Source organism: Lontra canadensis, unplaced genomic scaffold (genome assembly GCF_010015895.1).
Source record: "Lontra canadensis isolate GAN:19392208 unplaced genomic scaffold, GSC_riverotter_1.0 scaffold6, whole genome shotgun sequence".
NCBI classification, from domain to species: domain Eukaryota; kingdom Metazoa; phylum Chordata; class Mammalia; order Carnivora; family Mustelidae; genus Lontra; species Lontra canadensis.
Window position 1 is genome coordinate 13,460,542 of NW_022631000.1, and position 20,095 is coordinate 13,480,636.

The 20,095-nt window shown below is 38.2% G+C and overlaps 1 protein-coding gene across 1 annotated transcript in view; it reads right to left on the minus strand.

The window, feature by feature from the left end:
* Nucleotides 1-20,095, minus strand: part of CFAP44 (cilia and flagella associated protein 44) — a 159,616-nt gene that overhangs the window by 131,505 nt on the left and 8,016 nt on the right. The window contains exons 3-8 of the mRNA XM_032852219.1: nt 18,407-18,544; nt 17,717-17,876; nt 13,478-13,640; nt 9,136-9,238; nt 3,376-3,592; nt 1,386-1,500 (exon numbers count right to left, since the gene is read on the minus strand). Of these exons, the coding sequence (XP_032708110.1) occupies nt 1,386-1,500; nt 3,376-3,592; nt 9,136-9,238; nt 13,478-13,640; nt 17,717-17,876; nt 18,407-18,544 (896 nt within the window). The remainder of the gene's footprint in view (nt 1-1,385; nt 1,501-3,375; nt 3,593-9,135; nt 9,239-13,477; nt 13,641-17,716; nt 17,877-18,406; nt 18,545-20,095) is intronic.

A 20,095-nucleotide genomic window follows, 5' to 3' on the forward strand; every position in this document is an offset into this window, starting at 1 on the left:
TTGATATAGAACTTCATTTGCAACTCTACTCTTCCAATGTATGATAGTTCTGCCTGGCTATGTACCTACTTATACATAGGACCCAACTATACCTCTCAATCTAATTTCCCACTCTTTGCCAACATGAATGCTCTTTCCTGAGTAGCCTTCCAAATATAGGATACTATTCCTAACTCTAAACATTTCCTTTTGTGTCTCTCATTTTAAATGGCTTCTTTTCTCCTTTACATACAACGCAAACACTACTGAAACTTTCAAAGATATATCTTATGGCATGTTTTGCTTTTGGTTTTTTGTTTGTTTGTTTTTAAGGTTTTATTTATCTATTTGAGAGAGAGAGAGAGCAGGGCAGAAGCAGAGGGAGAGGGAGAGGGAGTTAATCTCCAGCAGACTCTCCACTGAGCACAGAGCCCTACCTGAGGCTGGATCCCAGCCCCCTGAGATCATGCCATGAGCAAAAACCAAGAGTCAGATGCTTAACTGACTGAACCACCCAGGAACCCCTTGTGGCCTGTTTTTAACAATCTCTATCTTACTTTAATTTCATGCATTATTCAGAATTTGAAACTAAAATTATTTGTGATCATTTTATAGCTTTGGATATATGTTTATTTATTTAACTAGCATCCAAGGCTTTTTATTTCCTCCCATACAACATGATTCCAAATTGAGAATATCTACTAGGTAGATGACCAGTCCCCTTTGGTTCCTCAAAGTAATATTTGTATACTAGCATTTACTTTTAACGGAGATGTTCACAAATAATACTATATAACTCATCCTAATAGGAAGCCAAATATAATATTAATGGAGAATTGATCCTATAGCAATATGCCCACAAATTTTTACAAAAGGAAGAGAGAAAATAAACTAACAATGTTATAGAATAAACTACCAGATTAAAGTTGGCATGCATCTCTAGGTGACACTGTGAAGTGGCTCAATATTCCTAAATAATAATCTGACAATGAAAGAAAAATCCACAAGACTGTATACAACCTTTGAGCCAGTATGTCCTTTCGGAGCATCATGACAAAAGAGGAGGGACAGATAAACATTATAAACAATGCAACTCCATGATGATGAATAACAATGTATTACTATGTTAATTTATTAAAATGCTTGCATACTTTATATATGCATGTATAATATTTAGTAAACAAAACCAAGAAAGGATATTTACATATGGATTATGACAATTCCCTAGAACTATATTAATTAAAATTGATAATCTGAAGAGCCAAAATTAAACATTCATTATATTTACAATGATAGTGTCCATCATTAATAACATTGGCAGGGCTTTTTAGAAAGTCTAATGGGCTTTCATATATTTTCATTTTGAAAACATGATTTTATTATTGTGGAATAGTGGCTGTACTCACCTTCCCATCTGGGAGCTGCATGTAACCTTCTATATCAGTAGTGGCTGTTTTGCCAAATCGACCCAATGAGCCCTGAAGCTTGAGACCTGTGAATGTTAGAGCCATTTCCCAGAACCTACAAACAAGAGACTGAATGTATCTCAAAGAGGCTTTATCTAGGTTATCTATCTATGCTTATTCTCCCCAAGTGTTTACATGTTTCAGAGTCACATATATTATTTCATTTGCTCATTCATTAACTAATATGTATTAAGTATCAACAACCTGTCGGACAAAGTTCTAGGCAATATAAATTCAGAATTGAGCAAAATAGACAAATTCCCTGCCTTTGTGGATATTTTATCTTGTCCTGCTGTTCTATACAACTGACCCTAGCCAAGTTTGACTATTTTAATTTAGATTTAACGTAATTAACACTAAACCAAATTTAAAACTCTGTGTTTCAGTCAGACTAGCCAGTTTCAAGTACTCAATAGCAAAAATGTAGCTAGTGTCTATTAGATTGGACAACGTAAAACATTTCCATCTTGGCAGAAAGTTGTTCTATTGAATAATACCATTTTAGAAGATGCAAAAGTTTTCAAAAAAACTTCTGACTTACTTGTGTAGTTTAAGAGTCATTTCTTAACACTGTGCTCTCATTCTCTCACGTATAAAATGAGACTACTAATAGCACCTACCTCGTAAACTTGTTGAAAAACTCTTAGAACAGTGGCTTATACATAAAAGCGATGAATAAATGTTAGTTATTACTAACATTTCTTATTAATAGTCTAAGCAAGTGAACAGACGATGAAGAACATATAGAAAAAGAATTTGGCCTGCCAACTAGATATAAAATAGATAATGGATGGTATCAACAAGCCAATAATATGAAGCCAAAAGCTTAAACAACCAACACCCTTCTCCATGGCTATGACAGGACCCCTGATCATACATTTCCATATACTCTGTTTCTTCTATAGCACTTCACACATGAAATTATTTGATTTCTCAAATAGACACAAGGCAAAGAAAATATGCATTCTACTAAATGATGGGAAAATGTAAAGAGAAATGTTTAGCCTAAAGCTAGCAGATTACTTGAGAATTCCCCCAAATTTCCATCTTAAAATCTGTTCAATTAATCTATATCTCTAATGAATAAATAAGAAGAGAGCCAGGTTTAAATTGGAATAAGAGCAACTTAGGATAAAAATGTCTTTCTCGAAAAGGACACTGGAAATCTAGTTATGAGCAGCTCGGAGATGGTGATAGAAGGTTGTTAAATAAATGCATAAGACAGGGTAGAATGAAGACAGAAAAAGACAAAATCATTCCATCCTGGAAAAGAGAGCAGAGTATGAAAGAGTGAAAAGGACATGGAGTTTAAAGCCAGAGCCCTGAGATCAAGAATAGGCTCTGTTAAAATTTAGTATCGAGGGTCCTGTGTTAGGATGTCAAAATGACTTAGCCATCATACAATATTGCTACCACAGGGGCACCTGGGTGGCTCAGTGGGTTAAGCCTCTGCCTTCAGCTCAGGTCATGATCTCAGCGTCCTGGGATCGAGCCCTGCATCGGGCTCTCTGCTCAGCTAAGAGCCTGTTTCCCCCCCTCTCTCTCTCTGCCTGCCTCTCTGCCTACTTGTGACCTCTCTCTCTCTCTGTCAAATAAATAAATAAAATTTTTAAAAAGCCAATATTGTTCCCACACATTTTAAAGTGGATCTGAAAACTCAATATGCCATGTTAGTAAGCATTATACAAACTCTTTTAGGTGGTAAAGCCTGTAAGAAGGCAGCAGGCTAAATTCTTTTTAGCTATACTGGCTTCAGTCATAAAAGCCCCATATCCAATTAGAAAAGCAGCACTACAGTTAGTTTTGAAGAGAACACATTTAAAAATTATCCTAATGTTAACATCAGCACAAATGTCTCCAGCTGGCTGATCCTTTCAGACAATATCCTTAATGATAATCTACCAGCACCTGTACCAGTCACACAACCTACTTGATGTGGCCTGATCCCGATGTAGTAAGCTGCTCATCATCTTCGGGATTGAAAGTAACCTTAAAAACATCCTGGGAAAAAGCTTTTGTCCTCAGTATGGGCTGTTCTTCTTTCCAATTCCAGATGGTCAGTGTGTAATCAGGGCTGCTGCCAACAGAGGCTAGCAAGGTACCACTGTTGTCAAAATCCACATAAGCATAGCCCAGCTCAGTCCCATCTGAAAGGATGAATGAGAGTCTAATGAACAAAGGCAACGTTTATTTCACTTTCAAAAGTATATTATTTAAAAGAAAAAAGGAGGGAAAGAGAGCAAGTGAGCACCCTTGGTGATAAGTATTGATGAAAGAACACCAAGAATTCCCAAAGAAAGGATCCAAAAATCATGCATCACCCTTGGCTTTAGAATGAATTACATAACAGGAGGGGGGAAAGTGAAGAAATCCTAGTCACATTTTGCATGAGAACACACTCCCTTTTATGAAGTGGGGGAGGGGGGTACAAAATCATGTTAGATGGCAGAAAGAGATCAATCTGTAATTAGAAATTTGCCACTGAAAAATTCATCAAATAAAAACGGAGGACTTCAGATTTCTGGTTATGCATGTAAGGAGCTTGAAAGTCATCATTTTATCCTAACAACAAATAAAAATCTGAACACAGTAAAAAATCAACAATTCTTTGTGGATTCGTAAGTGAGGGAAGGACATGGGGCAAATGGCTGCTCCCAGGACAGGAGAGACTGGTGGGTGAGATGCATTTGCATCTTACCACAGCAGGAACATCCAAATAGCAGAGAGAATCAGTGTCAGGGTAATACAACCTTAAGTTTTAACTGAAGAATTGCTGGGGGCTCAGTGTGGACAAGTCTGAGAATTAAAAACTCCAGGAGGACCCAGTCATAGGTGGGCCCCAACAATATTGTGAGATGTATCCCCAGGAGCTTGACCAGGTTCCCACAGTAAATACAAGAAAAACACCTCCAGCTTTCAGAGGGAGAGGGAGAAAAGAAACCATTTTGAAACACACCAGAACACTCCGTTCTTAATAAAGCCTGTCCTCAAGAGAAACTAATTACCAGAGCCTAACTAACCTGGGGAAGGAACTCTAACCCCCTCTAATTAATGTGGTTTTGCAATACAGGTGAGGTTCGGTGGCTGGTGTCCAGATCCAATGACAAAGAATTGTTGAGATGTCTTTGGTGCACAATGGTGCTTTTATTAAAGCACAGAACGGGACCCATGGGCAGAAAGTGCTACTGCACCAGCATTGTGAAGGATGGCTGATTATATACAATTGGGCTCAGGGAGTAAGGAAAAGGGAGGTTTTCAAAAGAACTTTCATATGCTAAAGAAGACCCACAAGATACCAAAGGCTTTGCCATTGTCAAATTACCTTTGTTTTTCCTTCTTGTAGAAATCAACATTAAGATAGTTGGGAGCTTCCTGGAGAAACATACACTCTGCTGCTTCAATGGCTGCAGGTTATAAGGTCATTTAATTGTACCTACACGTCCTTCTGGAAACTAGGTTATTGATAGAAATGCTTTGTTCTTGTAGATTGCCAAGGCATTTGTAAACAGAGAGAGACTCATGTCTTGCAGGATTGTGCTTTCTATAAGTTAACTATTTGTTTTTCCTTTCCTTAGCTTTAAGGCAGCCAGGGATGTCTAAAGAATGTCACATATATCCCATGGGGAGGGGGAGATTTGTGGGGTATAAGCTTCTGCTTTGTCCTCGGCTTGCCTTCTGTTCCCTCATCATAAGCATCCTTTCCCACCAAAGGGGGAGAAAACAACTCAGAAACATTTGTGAATTTCAGTTCAGAGGCAGAGGCTCACTAAAAATTTGAGACCTCATCGGAGGACTAGAGCACTTCCCTTTCCCCTACACCTTACCACCAAGTTATAAAAGGCCTATTTACAGCAATTATTTGTCCCAACTACACCATGTCTGACTATCAAGAAAAAATTACAGAGACAAAACAAGCATCAGAACCCAATATGGCACAGATGTTGGAATTATCAGACTGGGAATTTAAAAGAACTATGATTAATATGCTAAGGGTTCTTTTTTTTTTTTTTAAGATTTTATTTATTTATTTGACAGGCAGAGATCACCAGTAGGCAGAGAGGCAGGCAGAGAGAGAGAGAGGAGGAAGCAGGCTCCCTGTGGCGCAGAGAGCCAGACGCAGGGCTCGATCCCAAGACCCTGAGATCATGACCTGAGCCAAAGGCAGAGGCTTTAACCCTCTGAGCCACCCAGGTGCCCCAATATGCTAAGGGTTCTAATGAGTAAAATAGACAATATGCAAGAACCAATGGGCAATGTAAGCAGAGAAATGGAAATCTTAAGAAGGTACCAAAAGGAAATGGTAGAGATAAAAAACATTATAACAGAAATGAAAAATGTCTTTGGTGGGCTCCTTAATAAATTGGACACAGCTGAGGAAATAATCTCTGGACTACCGAACAGATCAAAAAAATCTTCTGAAAACTGTAGAGCAAAGAAAACAAAGACTGATAAAAACGGAAAAGAATATCTAAGAACTATGGAACAACTACAAAAATGTAATGTATGTAGAAGGTGAAGAAAAAGAGAAAGGAACAGAAGAAATATTTGAAAAAGTAATGACTGAGAATTTGCTGCAAATTAATATCAGACACCAAACCACAGATCCAGGAAGCTCAGAGAATACCGACTAGAATAATGCCCAGAAACTACAGAAAATGAAGATAAAGAAATCCTAAAAAAAAAAAAAAAAGAAAGAAAAAAAAAGCCAAAGGGGAGAAAAACCTTACTATAGAAGAATGAAAAACTATATCCAACTTGTCAGAAACCATATAAGCAAGAAGAATGGACTGAAATATTTAAAGGAAAGGAAGGAAAAAACTCCACCAACCTAGAATTCTGTACCCTGTGCAATTATTCTTCAAAAGTGACAGATAAAGACTGTGCAATTATTCTTAAAAAGTGACAGATAAAGACTTTCTCAGACAAACATTGAAGGGATTTGTTGCCAGGAGACCTGCTTTGCCAGAAATGTTAAAAAGAAGTTTTCTAAACATAAGGCAAATAACATAGGTCAGAAACTCAGATATATGTAAAGAGATGAAGAGAACTGAAGAAGGAGTAAGTGAAAGTACAATAAAAAACTTCTGATATTCTTAATTTACATAACAAATAACAGTTTGTTCAAGAAAAGAAAACTACAAAACAGTATCTTTCATGAACACTGATGTAAAAATCCTCAACAAAATATTAGCAAATTGAATCTAACAATGTATAAAAAAGATTGGATTATTATTTTGTGGATATCAACAAACTGATTTTAAAGTTCATACAGACAGGCAAAAGACCCAGAATAGTCAACATAATATTAAGTGAAAAGAACAAAGTTGGACTGATAATACCTGACTTCAAAAATTCCTATAAAGCTACAGTAATCAAGACAGTGTGACATTGGGAAAGAGTAGATCAATGCAACAGAAAAGAAAACCCAAATATAGACCAACAGAAATATAGACCAATCAAAAATCAATTGATTTTTGAAAGAAGGCAATATAACAGAACAAAGACAATCCCTTCAATAAATGGCACTGGAATAGCGGGACATCCATAAACAACAAATAAACAAGCAAAAAATAAAATAATGTAAACATAGACCTTATACCCTTCACAAAAAATTAATTCAAAATGGATCATAGGTCCTAATAGAAAATGCAAAACCGTAAAACTCCTAGAAGATAATGTAGAAGAAAACCTAGATGACCTCAGGTGTTGGTGATGCCTTTTTAGATTTCACACCAAAGACAGGATCCATGAAAGCAATCACTGATAAGCCAAACTTCATTAAAATGAAAAGTTCCTCTGAGAAGGGCAATATCAAGAAAATGACATAACAAGACACAGACTGGGAGAAAATATTTGTAAAAGGCATATGTGATAAAGGACTGTTCCCCAAAATATACAAAGAACTCAACGCTCAATAATGAGAAATTAAAAACTTGATTACAAAATGGGCCAAAAACCTTAACAGACAGCCTCACCAAAAATATGCAGATAACACATAAACATATAAAAAGACGTTCCACAACCTGTCATCAGGGAAACACAAATTTTAAAAAAATGGAGCTACCACTAATACACCTATTTAGAATGGACAAAATCCAAATGATTGACAACACTGAATGCTGGTGAGGATGTGGAGCAACAGAAACTCTCACTCACCGCTGGTGGGAATGCAAAGTGGTACGGCCACCTTGGAAGACAGTTTGGCAGTTTCTTACAAAACTAAGCAGACCCTTACCATAGGCTCCGGTAATTGGTATATACCCAAAGTAGTTGAAAATGTATGTTCACACAAAAGCCTGTACTCAGATATTTATTGCAGCTTTATTCATAATTGCCAAGATTTGGAAACAACTAAGATGCCCTCAATATGCGAATGAATAAACAGTGGTACTTCCAGACAATGGAATACTATTCAGCACTAAAAAGAAATCGGCGATCAAGCCATGAAAAGACAGGGAGGAAACTTCAATTCATATTTCTAAGTGAAAGAAGCCTATCTGAGAAGGTTACGCACTGTATGATTCCAACTATATGACATTCTGGAAAAGGCAAAACTGCGGGGACAATAAAAAGATCAGTGGTTGGGGCGCCTGGGTGGCTCAGTGGGTTAAGCCTCTGCCTCGGCTCAGGTCATGGTCTCAGGGTCCTGGGATTGGGCCCCACATCGGGTACTCTGCTTGGCGGTGAGCCTGCTTCCCCCCTCTCTCTGTCTGCCTCTCTGCCTACTTGTGATCTCTCTCTCTCTCTCTGTCAAATAAATAAATAAAATCTTTTAAAAAAAAAAAAAAGATCAGTGGTTGCCAGTGGGGACAGTCATGAATAGGCAGGGCATAGAGGATTCTTAGGACAGTGAAAATACACTGTAGGAGATGATAAGGATGGATATACATCATTAGACATTTGTCTAAACCCATAGAATACAACACAAGAGTAAAACCCAGGGACACTGTGGACTCTGGGTGACTATAATGCACTAACAGAGACTAGTCCTCAGTAAAAATGTATCTGGTAAGTGATGTTAATAATGGGGAATGTTATGCATATGTGAAAGAAGAGGGCTATGGGTTATCTCTGAAACTTCCTCTCAATTTTATTGCAAATCTTAAACTGCTCTGAAAAGTAGTCCATTTAAAAAACTAACTACTAGAAGTAATTATATGGAGAACAAAATTTATGAGAGAACTGTGGTGATTAATTTCATTTGTGGTTATTTTAATCCAGGTGGCCCTTATTCAATCAGATGAAAGTCCTTAAAAGCAAAACTGAGATCTCCCTGAGGAAGATGAAATTCTACCTGAACATGTAGCATCAACCCAGCCCAAGAAAGTCCAGCCTAGGGGTGCCTGAGTGGCTGTCAGTTAAACAGTTGCCTTGAGCTCAGATCATTCATCCCAGAGTCCTGGGATCAAGCCCCACATCGGGCTCCCTGCTTGGCAGGAAGCCTGCTTCTCCCCTCCTGCTCCCCCTGCCTGTGCTCACTCTTTCTCTCTTTCTCTCTCTCTATGTCAAATAAATAAATAAAATCTTAAAAAAATAAATATTGTCCAGCCCACCAGCCTGCCCTACAACCTTCAGACCTGCTAGCCCCCACAAGTGCATAAGACAATTCCTTTAAATAAAGTGTTTCTGAAAGACCCTGAATATTGTTAACCTTGAACATGGAATATTTTAGAGGATGTACTGAGCTCACCTTGAAGGATTCTGTAGGGCTTCAAAGAAGGATACTCATAGATGATAATCTTTGGGAAAACTCCTTTTTCAGCTACTGTGAAGTAAGTTTTATCAGGATGTACCTATAAAGAGTAAAATCTCACTTAAATAATAAAAGGAGAATTTTCTTATAGTCCTATTAATGTAGTATTTGGCATATGTGATTTTATAATTTATTAGGATCCCCTTCAATAGAAGACTAAAAAATGGGCATCTGATAAGTACATGGTAATGGATGTGATTTAAAATGACACCTAGGGTGCCTGGGTGGTTCAGTGGGTTAAAGCCTTTGCCTTCTCGGCTCAGGTCATGATCCTAGGGTCCTGAGAACAAGCCCCACATGGATAGGGGAAATCTCTGCTCAGCAGGGAGCCTGCTTCCCCCCTCTCTTTCTCTCTGCCTGCCTCTTTGCCTACTTGTGATCTCTGTCAAGTAAATAGATAAAATCTTTAAAAATAAAAAAAATAAAATGAAACCTAAGGGAATGCTCATTTTAAGTTTTACTTTTGTTAATAGAACCATCTCTACCCCTACAATTTTTTTTAATTGCCATCAGAAGAGCTAGAACAATGGTTCTCAATCATTAGCACACATCAGAACCACAGGAGGGCTTACTAAGGCACAGAAGGCAAGCCCTACCACCCAGAGTTTCTGATTCAGTGTATCAGGGCTGGGCCCCCAAAATTTGCATTTCTATCACTAACAAGTTCCAGGTGATGTTGCTGCTGCCAGCCCCGGCACCACGCTTTGAGAACAACTAAGTTAGATGAATTGTTTACCCTCCATATATAAATCAGACTATCTTTTTGTACAGAAAAATCCATGTTTCCAGAGTAGGTTACATCTCAGTTTTTAAAAATGCACCTTGGACAAATTCACTGCAAATGTCTATAAACTTACTAGAAGTGAGAAAGATATAATATTTCCAAGCCAGACGCAGAGGCAAATAGAGTAAAAATGCCCCAGGTAAACTATTTGTGTCAGCATTTCAAGTGATAGCAGTATAAATCTTACAGAATTATATGTTTATTCCTGGTATTTTTATTCATTGGTAAGCCAATGTGCAGGAAGGGTCAATGGATATTTTAAAAATAAAAATAGGCTCTTAAAAAAATCAACTATTTAAGACACATATTGTGCTTTATAAATTCTATTTCAGTTACCATTTTGCAACTCCTGATTTTAAACCTGTGGAAGAGGAGCTTTCCTCAGAGGATATAGGTTACACTGTAGATTTTGGTACCCAAAATAACACTGTTGCTTTTTCTTCTCCCCACCCATGGCGCCATAAGACCTATAATAAGGTCTTCCTGCTGACACCTCTTCCACTCAAGTAAACATCCATCACTTCAGCTCGAAACAAAGCTTGGGTTTATAGGATACACACTCAGTGAGAGAAGAACACTTATTGCGTGCTTATTATGTGTCCCAGACACTGTGTGTGTTTTATGTGAATTAATTCCCTTAAATTTTACATCAACTTTGTGAGTTTGGCTACCAGTATCATTCCCACCATTTTGATGAGGAAATAGGCACAGCAAGGCTAAGTAACTTGAAGTCATACAGCTGGCAAATGTCAGAGGTCGAATTCAAGCCAGGTGTTGGAAGCCAAGAAGAAAGTAGAACTAAAAAATTGGAGTTACGAAGGACTTGGGGGAAACAGATTACAACTACATCTTTCTAGATGCCCATTTACAGAACAATATTGGGTAGGATATGTGGTCACAGAAATCTGAAAGGGAATTCAGGCAAATCTTTTACCCCTCCAGGTCTGGTCTATAGTAAGTGAAAAGGTTGCAGCCCTCAGATCAGAAACTCTGTGGGGCTGGGCTTGGTGTTTTATTTTTAATGGAGATGTGGAATTAATGAGTTATTTACTTTTTATTCAACATACAGATTCACCCTATCTTTTCTGAAAGATAGTTGATATGTCCCCAGAACCCACTTCTCACAGGTTTCTCACTGCTTTGCAAGAACACTTCTCATCCACAAATGGTAAACTGTTTCAGGGGAAAATGAAGTGATGAGGACAGCTGAGGAAAGGCCCCTGCCACTAGCCAGGCTCTGACAGCCCCAGCACGCATGGACATCCAATTGCCCAGAGTCCAGGAGGATGATAAGGACTGCCATTCTTGACCACAGAACACCTCACCTACTGACCTCAGACCAAATCATTGTACAACAAAATAGAAATTTCAAGTCTACATAATGGGAGAAAAAAAGAAGTGCCAGTTTCCTGTTTCTCAGCACTCTGCAGGTGATGTGGACCTCAGGGTACATGACCCCTCAGGGTGACCCCTAACTGACTTCCCTCCACAGAACTCAGGACCCTCAAGTTGGGCCTGTGAATATTTGCACACAGCTGGTGCCACGGTATCACGTACTTGCATGGATCTAGATTTTTGGTTTTTTGCTTTTTAATATGAGTCTTGTCTCTTTAGATGGATTTTAAACTCTTTGAATTCAGAGAGGTCATGAACCTTTTATCATTTAAATACCTGCATATTCTGAGTACTGTTGGACACACAATGTAATATAATAAATTCTTGTTGGGGTACCTGGGTGGTTCGGTCGGTTGAGCATCTGACTTTGGCTCAGGTCATGATCTCAGGGCTCTGGGGTTCTGGGATTGAGCCCCCACATCAGACTCGACACCCAGTGGGGGAGTCTGCTTGTCCCTCTCCCCACCCCCACCACCTTCCTCCCCCACTTCTGTTCTCTCTCTCTCTCTCTCTCTCTCTCAAATCAATAAAACCTTAAAACAATAATCCTAATTAGTTCATTAATTCTTGCTGGGGGCAGGGACTTTACCATGCCACATGCTATGTACAGATCAATGATCAAGAAAGAAATAATCATGAGACTCTCCTCACTCTTCCCTCTCACCAGGTCCTGTTTTGATAGCCACTCTAAGTTCTGTTTGTGGATCTCGGACTTTCTTTACCTTCTGCATTCCCATTCATGTCCCTGCTTCACTTCTCAGAGCAAGAATCTTCAAAACCTCTCCACTCACCTCCCTTTCTAAATACCCTACCAGGTCCCATCTAATGTAATCAAAATTATTTCCCACTACCCCCTGCTAGCTTGGCCCAGTCTCTCCATTGGATCTGCACCAGGCTTTCTGTGGGAAGCCCTCCACCTCTGCAGGGCGTGGTGATGTGGGCCCTGCACCTGCCAGTTCTGTCTGGGCTGCTCACACCTGACAGGCAGGGCGAGAGCAGGGCAGACTTCTATTTAGACCATGATCCTTCTAAAAAACTCTTTGAACATCTACTATGGAAGTGCTGCTTGTATGTGCCCCAAATCCTGTGTGTTTCTCCTCCTTTCCCTGTCTCACACAGACTACTCTGAACAGGGGCCCCTCTCATGACTCTAAAGACACCCAGAGGTGTTTCTCGGGTTGTTATTGGTGAGAGCAGAGCTAAGGACACCTACTTTTAAGGATCACACCCGAGTAGAAAAACAGTCAAGGGAAAAATTCAGGTACGGGGCCAAGTGCTATAGAGAGCTCTCAAGTAAGAGACAGCTAAAAAGGTATTCTTTGGATTCGGCTACTCAGCGGGCCACTGGTCACTTTAGTAAAGGCAATTTCAGTGAGGTGGGAGGGGAAAAGACAAACTTGGCTATGAAGGGAAAAGCCAGCAAGTAAAGACAAGGCATGGTTGGTTTAGAAGTGCTTTTATGAAGACATAAGTTGGTTTTATGAAGACCAACTTATGTCTTCATAAAAGGTGTATGTCTTCATAAAGGTGTATAGAGTTGGTTTAGTGTGCTTTTATATGCTGAGGATGAAAAGAAGGAGCAGCCAAAGAACTAAGAAAGGCGACTGATGGAGACAGGCACCTGAGGAGGAAGGAAGACACAGCCTCCAAATCACATGCAAATCTTTTTGTCAACTGCTCACAAATTACTGGATGTACAATGTATACTTGATCTCCTAATGTTCAATTTTATACCTACATCTTATCTGGCACTTATCTCTATTTATGATTTGAATTATCATTTGTGCTATTCATCTGAGTATTTTTGCAGAATGGAAACAAAGTGTTCATTATGAAAAAGCTGCAGGACAGTTGGAAGCCACTTAACCTCTATCAGCTCCAGTTTCCTTATCTGCAAAATGAGATGATCGTATCATTAACATAATGTTGTAGTACTGCACAGAGACCAGGTCAGCGAATGGAATGGCTGTAATAGTCGAATTGAAAATGCCTAAATCCCGCAATACTATCTATGGTATTGGCACCTAAGAGCTGGGTTGGTCCAAGAAGAAACAGATACAAAAAGATAGATTTTTTTTTCCAAAGTTACCAACAGCATACCCCAATGACACCAATTCCTCTACCACTGCTACTTCGCAGGTACATCTGTTCCTTGGTTTTCAAATTCAGAAAGATCAGCTGGTTCCCAGCTATGTAGATCACAGTATTGCTGTCCAGAAGTTGTAGGTTGGCCCGCTTTCTGCAGTCATAACCAAAGGAATGACTGAGGGAAAGTTGTTAAGGAAAAGGAGTGTAACAAAGTAAGCATCCTAGAGACAGGAAACATAATGAAATAAATGTATTTTTTAAAGCTGTGCCATTAGGCAAAGGGTGGGTGTTGAAGTAGTTGAATTATACTTTGAAACTCAGTTTTTATTTATTACCAATGCAACTTTGTTTTTCAATGAAGTGAAAATTCTTATACTCTGATTTAGTTGATATTTTAATTTTCGTAGGGAGATCCTGAAAGTAGATTCATTTTATAAAAGGTAAGCATTATATAGGCCTCTTCCTTGAATTTGAAAGGGGAGATGTTTAAAATTCTGACAGAATGTTTCTAAGTTCTGACAAACCAGTGATAATGTGACTAATATAATAAATCCACATAAATGTAATTGAAATTTAATTCACATGAGCAAATTATGAAAATGAACTAAATAATATTTAGTATATAAGTATGTATAATCAATTTGCTAACATTTCCTGAGCTCATTAGTATGTATAGGTGTGTAGATGAGTGTGTGTGTACACATTTATCCTATAGAGTAAATCTGAGCTAATCCAAAATAGAGGTTAAAATAACCTAAGTTTTTATAATACATCTTTTAAATGTATATTGTTACTACATTCAAGTTCAAATTAATATAATCCAAAATATAAATGTATTAAGTAGATGAGACTAATCTATAAAAAATGTGATTTGCAAAAGAAATGTAATACATAGTGAAACTTAAGTAGATGGATTCATATTTTCTAAGAACTCACTGGTGAACACAGACGCTAAAGGATCATTGAAGAAATCTTAATTTTTGAGCCCTTCTGTAAAAAATAAATTCTGATTTTAGGGGATTACTCTTATTTGTAAGTGAATATTTTTAGGGAAAGAAACTATGTAGAATTTTTAACAAAAGTATCTATAATTGTAAAAAAGAGAAAATCTTAATGCAATTTGAATTGTGAAGTATATACAAATTACAACTAACTATATGTAACTACACCTAGCTCATTGCCTAAGAATTAAATTGAAAAAGAGAACATTTCAGAGCTTTTGATCTGTTCAAGAAAACTGAGTTTTATCAATTTAATAAAGACATAAACACCTAAAATTGAACCTTATATAAAGAGCAAATGAATGTGTGATCCAAAGATCTTGTTGAAGCTGTTCAGTCCTCAGGGAAACTATCTGAGGCCTCCTTACAAAGAAGAGTGGGAACCACAGGCTCTTTATCTTCATAGTGCCTGGTATGGGGCAGGAGGCTTCACCTACACGCCTTTTCCCTTTCCCCAAACTGCTATTTTCTCCTTTCCTTCCTTCTCTCCTTTCTCTGTTCCCAGGTACCAGTGTAACACTTTGGAGGGCTTAAAGCTATGTCTATAGCCATGAGTAGAAGTAGGCTACCATCCCTTCACTGACATGGATGGCAGCTGGGAATCAGACATGTGATCATTTATCCAATATTATCATCCCTAATTTCAGGGTCGGGGAGAGACTCCCTTTTACTTGCTGCTGCTGTCCAATGCAGAATGGGTAAGATTGTTACTTCCCAAACTCTCCCCTTTCAAATCACAACCTGCTTCTTCTCACAAGGTCATCTCTATTTCCCAGACTGCTGAGTGCAGTGTCTTGAGCCTCAGGCATTCAGTAAATGTCCGTTGGGTGAAATAGTTAATTAATGTATAACTAGAGTCCAATCCTTCTCTTTTAAACCCAGAAGACAGTGGCAGCCACTAACCAGAGCTTTGAAGATGTTAAATTGTGTTCTGCTATAGTTTCAACTCCTTTCCCGTTTTATCCCATCCTCTCCTCTGGCTTGCACCTTCTTAACTTCCTATCAGAGACCCAGGGCCTTCATTGTTTGTTCATGGGCATCTAGGACCCTCACTTTAAAATTACATTTAAGGGACTCCTGGGTGGTTCAGTCAATTAAGCGGCTGCCTTTGGCTCAGGTCATCATCCCAGGGTCCTAGGACTGGGACTGAGTCCTGCATCAGGCTCCTTGCTCAGCGGGGAGCCTGCTTCTCCCTCTGCCTACTGCTCCCCCGGCTTGTGCTCGCTCTCTCTGACAAATACATACAATCTTTAAAAAAATAAAACAAAATAAATAATAATAAAAAAATATATATATAAATAATAAAAAAATAAAACAAAAAACACTTATATAAATTATACTATGGTTTTGGTGCTATTTAATAAATGACATATTTCTTGATTGATTTATAAAACACAAACTTTAAAATTGAAGTAGACTCAACACGATTACTAAAGTACAAAAGACTATATAGGGGATACATGACAGCTGACTTCTTGGAGCTTCTCATTCTTGGAGAGTAGAAGTGTCTAATGCGGGATAGTCCAGAGGGTCAGCTTTTGACTCAAGGTCTGGAACAGCTAATAATGTAATCTTTCCAAAAATGGGACAAGCTACTTTGTGACTTCCCTGGTGTTGAAAGTGTTCACAAAAAGTCTATAGCTTATAGAGCCACTCATCCATCATGAAAAGAAGGAATTCACACCTCAAGTCAAATGTCAAGGTCACTCTGACTCTTATTTGGAATCTAGGCATATCTCTTTAATACAGAGATCCCTGTATCCTGGAGCAGCAAGTCCCCAGTATTGGGGGCTGGGAGAGAACAAGACCATCAAAAGTACCTGGGAAGGGATGCCTGGGTGGCTCAGTTGGTTAATCCACTGCCTTTGACCCAGGTCATGATCCTAGAGTCCTGAGATCGAGTCCCACATGGGGCTCCTGGCTTGGCCAGGAGCCTGCTTCTCCCTCTGCCTGCTCTGCCTGCTCTGCCTGCCTCTCCCCCTGCTTGTGCTCAGTCTCTCTCTCTCTCTCTGATAAACAAATAAATAAAATCTTAAAACAAAAAAAAGTACCTGGGAAGGTTTTTTAGACTACAAGTGCCCAAGTCCCTCTCCCCACAGATATAATGCAGTAGGTCCAGGAAAGGTCTCAGACCATGTGTATTTCAGGAAAAGCTTCCAGGTGACACTGATAAACCACCTCATTTGAAACAAATAGGCTAAAAGAAAGGCAACAGCATAACTTTTATCAGCAACTTGTCCAAAGACCACATACGCAAAAAAGTCCTCAGGAGAGAAAACTCCCAAGTTATAAGATTCAGGGTGAATTAGTTTTAGTTACACCTGGGATTGAAATAGAAAGTCATAATAACATGTTCTATCTTTATGTAAAAAGCAAAATTGAGTTATGAAGTACACAGCCCTCCTCTTTAAGCACACCTTGTATAAGAGGCCAGTTAGTGGTCTAGGCCATGTGGTCCTCTCCAGCACCCATCTAAGGGTAAGCCTGCTAAACTGCCAGCAAGAGCATGAATGGAAATCTTCTCCCAACTCCACCTGAAAAACCTAATGTTGTACAGTGACAGCAACCTTAAATCCTCTTGTTGATTATCCCCACGTTTAAATTTTTTCATGGACTCTTACCCTGCAGACCAATTAAAACTTGTTATTTTGGACCCTTCTTCCTCAGGGTTGTCTTCTCTGATATTCATCTGATAAATAGTGTGTCAGTACCCCTGCCTGCCAATGACATCAGTGTTTTAAGAAATCAATGAATTTAACTTGCTAGGCATTGAGAAAGGGATGCCAGGCTGGTAGAGGTGGGAAACCAGGATAAGAGGCCTTCTGGTCTCCTGCACATCCTATCTCATGAAAGAACAAGCAGAAAAGCATCATTTCTCTTTATGGTTATTTGGCATCAACAAAAGCTTGATTAAATTAAGATCATGTATTTCTATTTCAACTTCTCTAAGGGCCAAGCTTCTTAGAATCACCTAAGACAGGGATTGGCAAACTTTTCCTGGAAAGGGCCAGACAATAAACATTCTAGGCTTTTTGAGCCAGGTGGCCTCTGTTATAACTACTTAATTCTGCCCTTGTAGTGCAATGGCAGCCACAGACAAAATGTAAATGAATGAGAATTTCTGTGTTCCAATAAAACTTTATTCATGAAAACAGACCAGAGGCCAGATTTGGTCCGTGGGCTAGTTTGCCGACCCCTGACCTAAGAAGCTGAAATCCAAAAACTATACACATATAACTGGAGTGGATACACAAGTGTGAGAAGATCCAGTGGTATGTTCGAATCCGGAGTCACAAAAGGCATCGAAATAAGTTCCGTATAGTCGTAGAAGAAGTTCTCTGAGATTTTCTTCTTAACTTCTTCCTCCACCTCTTCGGAGGCTGGAGCAAGGGCTTCCACATACTGAGAGTCTAAAAAATTAAAAGATTTTAACTAAGAAGAGCGTCTGGTGAATCCTAAAATTGCATTTCACAAAGACAGGCGGCAGGTACCTAGGACATAATACTCCAGGAGTAAGTACCACCAGTGGCCTGAACGTGGGATGCCACCCACCAATGAGCATGCAAGGAAGAGCCGACATGCCTGTGTGCATCAGGGTGAACGCAGAGCTCTGGTCATGGTTTCTGTAGTCTCAAAGAGCAACTGTAGTCTCAAAGAGCAACTCCTAATCAGTTCCAAGTCAGAGTGAGAATTCACTAATCTTAGTCCATCTAGTTCCCAGGAAACCAAGTATGAGAGTTTGGTATGTGATCCTCAGAAATGTAATATACAGCTCCAAAGCCTCTAAATCACCCTGCTAAAGCATGTTCCATGCTTTTCCTTTTATCACCTGACATACCCTGCAAGTTTTTATTTCTATGAATTTTTAACTGTTCGGTTTGGGCAATTTGTCTTTAAAACAGTTACTATTACTGTGAGAAAACTAACAATACTTACTTACCTCCAATGTTATCCATATAGTCATAGTGAAATGAACCTGAACTTCCTTCCAAACGTTCCGTATCATAATCATCATCCTCTAAATATGATTCTCCCCCTTCAACAAATGTTTCATCTGTGGCATCCTCTCTCACAGCAACTATTAAAAGTAATTTGTTTTAATAATTCCTACATTTTGAATTAAACATTTCCTTATTTCCAAAGTAGCTAATATTTTTTTATCACAACAGAAGTAAATTTTAAAAAAACTATGGTAAGATATCTGGAAAACCTACAAATATTTGGAAATCAAAGAACATTTAAAAATAATGCATGGGTCAAGGAGAAATCAACAAGGAAACTTAAAAATATTTCAAACTAACTGATAATTAAAATATAACATGTTAAAATTTGTGGGATGCAACTAAGGCAATGCTTAGAGGGAAATCTCTAGTTTTGTACACTTAGAAGAAGAAAAGTCAAAACTCAAACACCTAAAGCTCTACCTCAAGAATCTAGAAAAAGTAAAAAGAAATAATAGAAATAACAAAAATGAAAGCAAGGATCAATTAAATAAAAGTCAAATAAACAATAGAGAAAATGAGCAAAACCAAAATCCTATTCTTTGACAAGATTGGCCAAATGGAGAAACTCCCAGCTAGACCAATCAAGAACAAAGAGAGAGACAATACAAATCTCCAACATCAGGAATGAAAATACATCCTAGAGTTATACCAACAAATTTTATAATTTAAAATAAATGTACAAATTCTATGAAACATACAAAGTTACAAAACTTAAAAAAGAAATAAACAACTTTCTGTTTATTAAAGAAATTGGATTCCTTAGAAATTTTCCATCTGTTTGTATTTTCTTCAATTTCTTTCATCAATGTTCTATAGTTTTCAGAGTACAGGTCTTTCACCTTCTTAGTTAAGTTTATTTCTAGGTACTTTATTCTTTTTGGTGTAATTGTAAATGGGATTATTTTCTTAATTTCATTTTCTGCTACTTTGTTAACAGTGTAGAGAAAAACAACTGATTTCTGGGTATTAATTGTGCATCCTGCAACTTTACTGAATTCATTTTTTACTTCTAATATTTTTTTGTGGATTCCTTAGGGTTTTCTATGTATAATATCATGTTACCTGTGAATAGTGACAGTTTGACTTCTTTCTTAACAATATGGATGACTTTTATTTCTTTTTCTTGTCTGATTGCTGTGGCTAGGACTTCCAGTGCTATGTTGAACAAAAATGGCAAGAGTGGACATCCTCATCCTGTTCCTGATCTTAGAGGAAAAGCTCTGTTTTTCTGTTTTTAAGCCATGGATTTTCCATATATGGCCCATATTATGTCGAGGTATGTTCTCTCTAAACACACTGTGTTCAGAGTTTTTATTGTAAATGGATGTTGGATTTTAGATGTCAAATTCTTTTTCTGCATCTACTAACATATTATGATTTTTATCCTTTGTTTTGTTAAGTCAATCAAATAACATTGATTGATGTGCAAATAGTGAACCATCCTCGTATCCTGGGAATAAATCCCACTTCATCATGGTGAATGATCCTTTCACCATTATTGACTGTGTTTTGCAAACATGTTGTTAAGGATTTTCGCATTTATGTTCATCAGGGATATTGGCCTGTAGTTTTCTTTTTTCGTAGAATCTGTCTGGTTTTGGTGTCAGGATATTTCTGTTCTATTT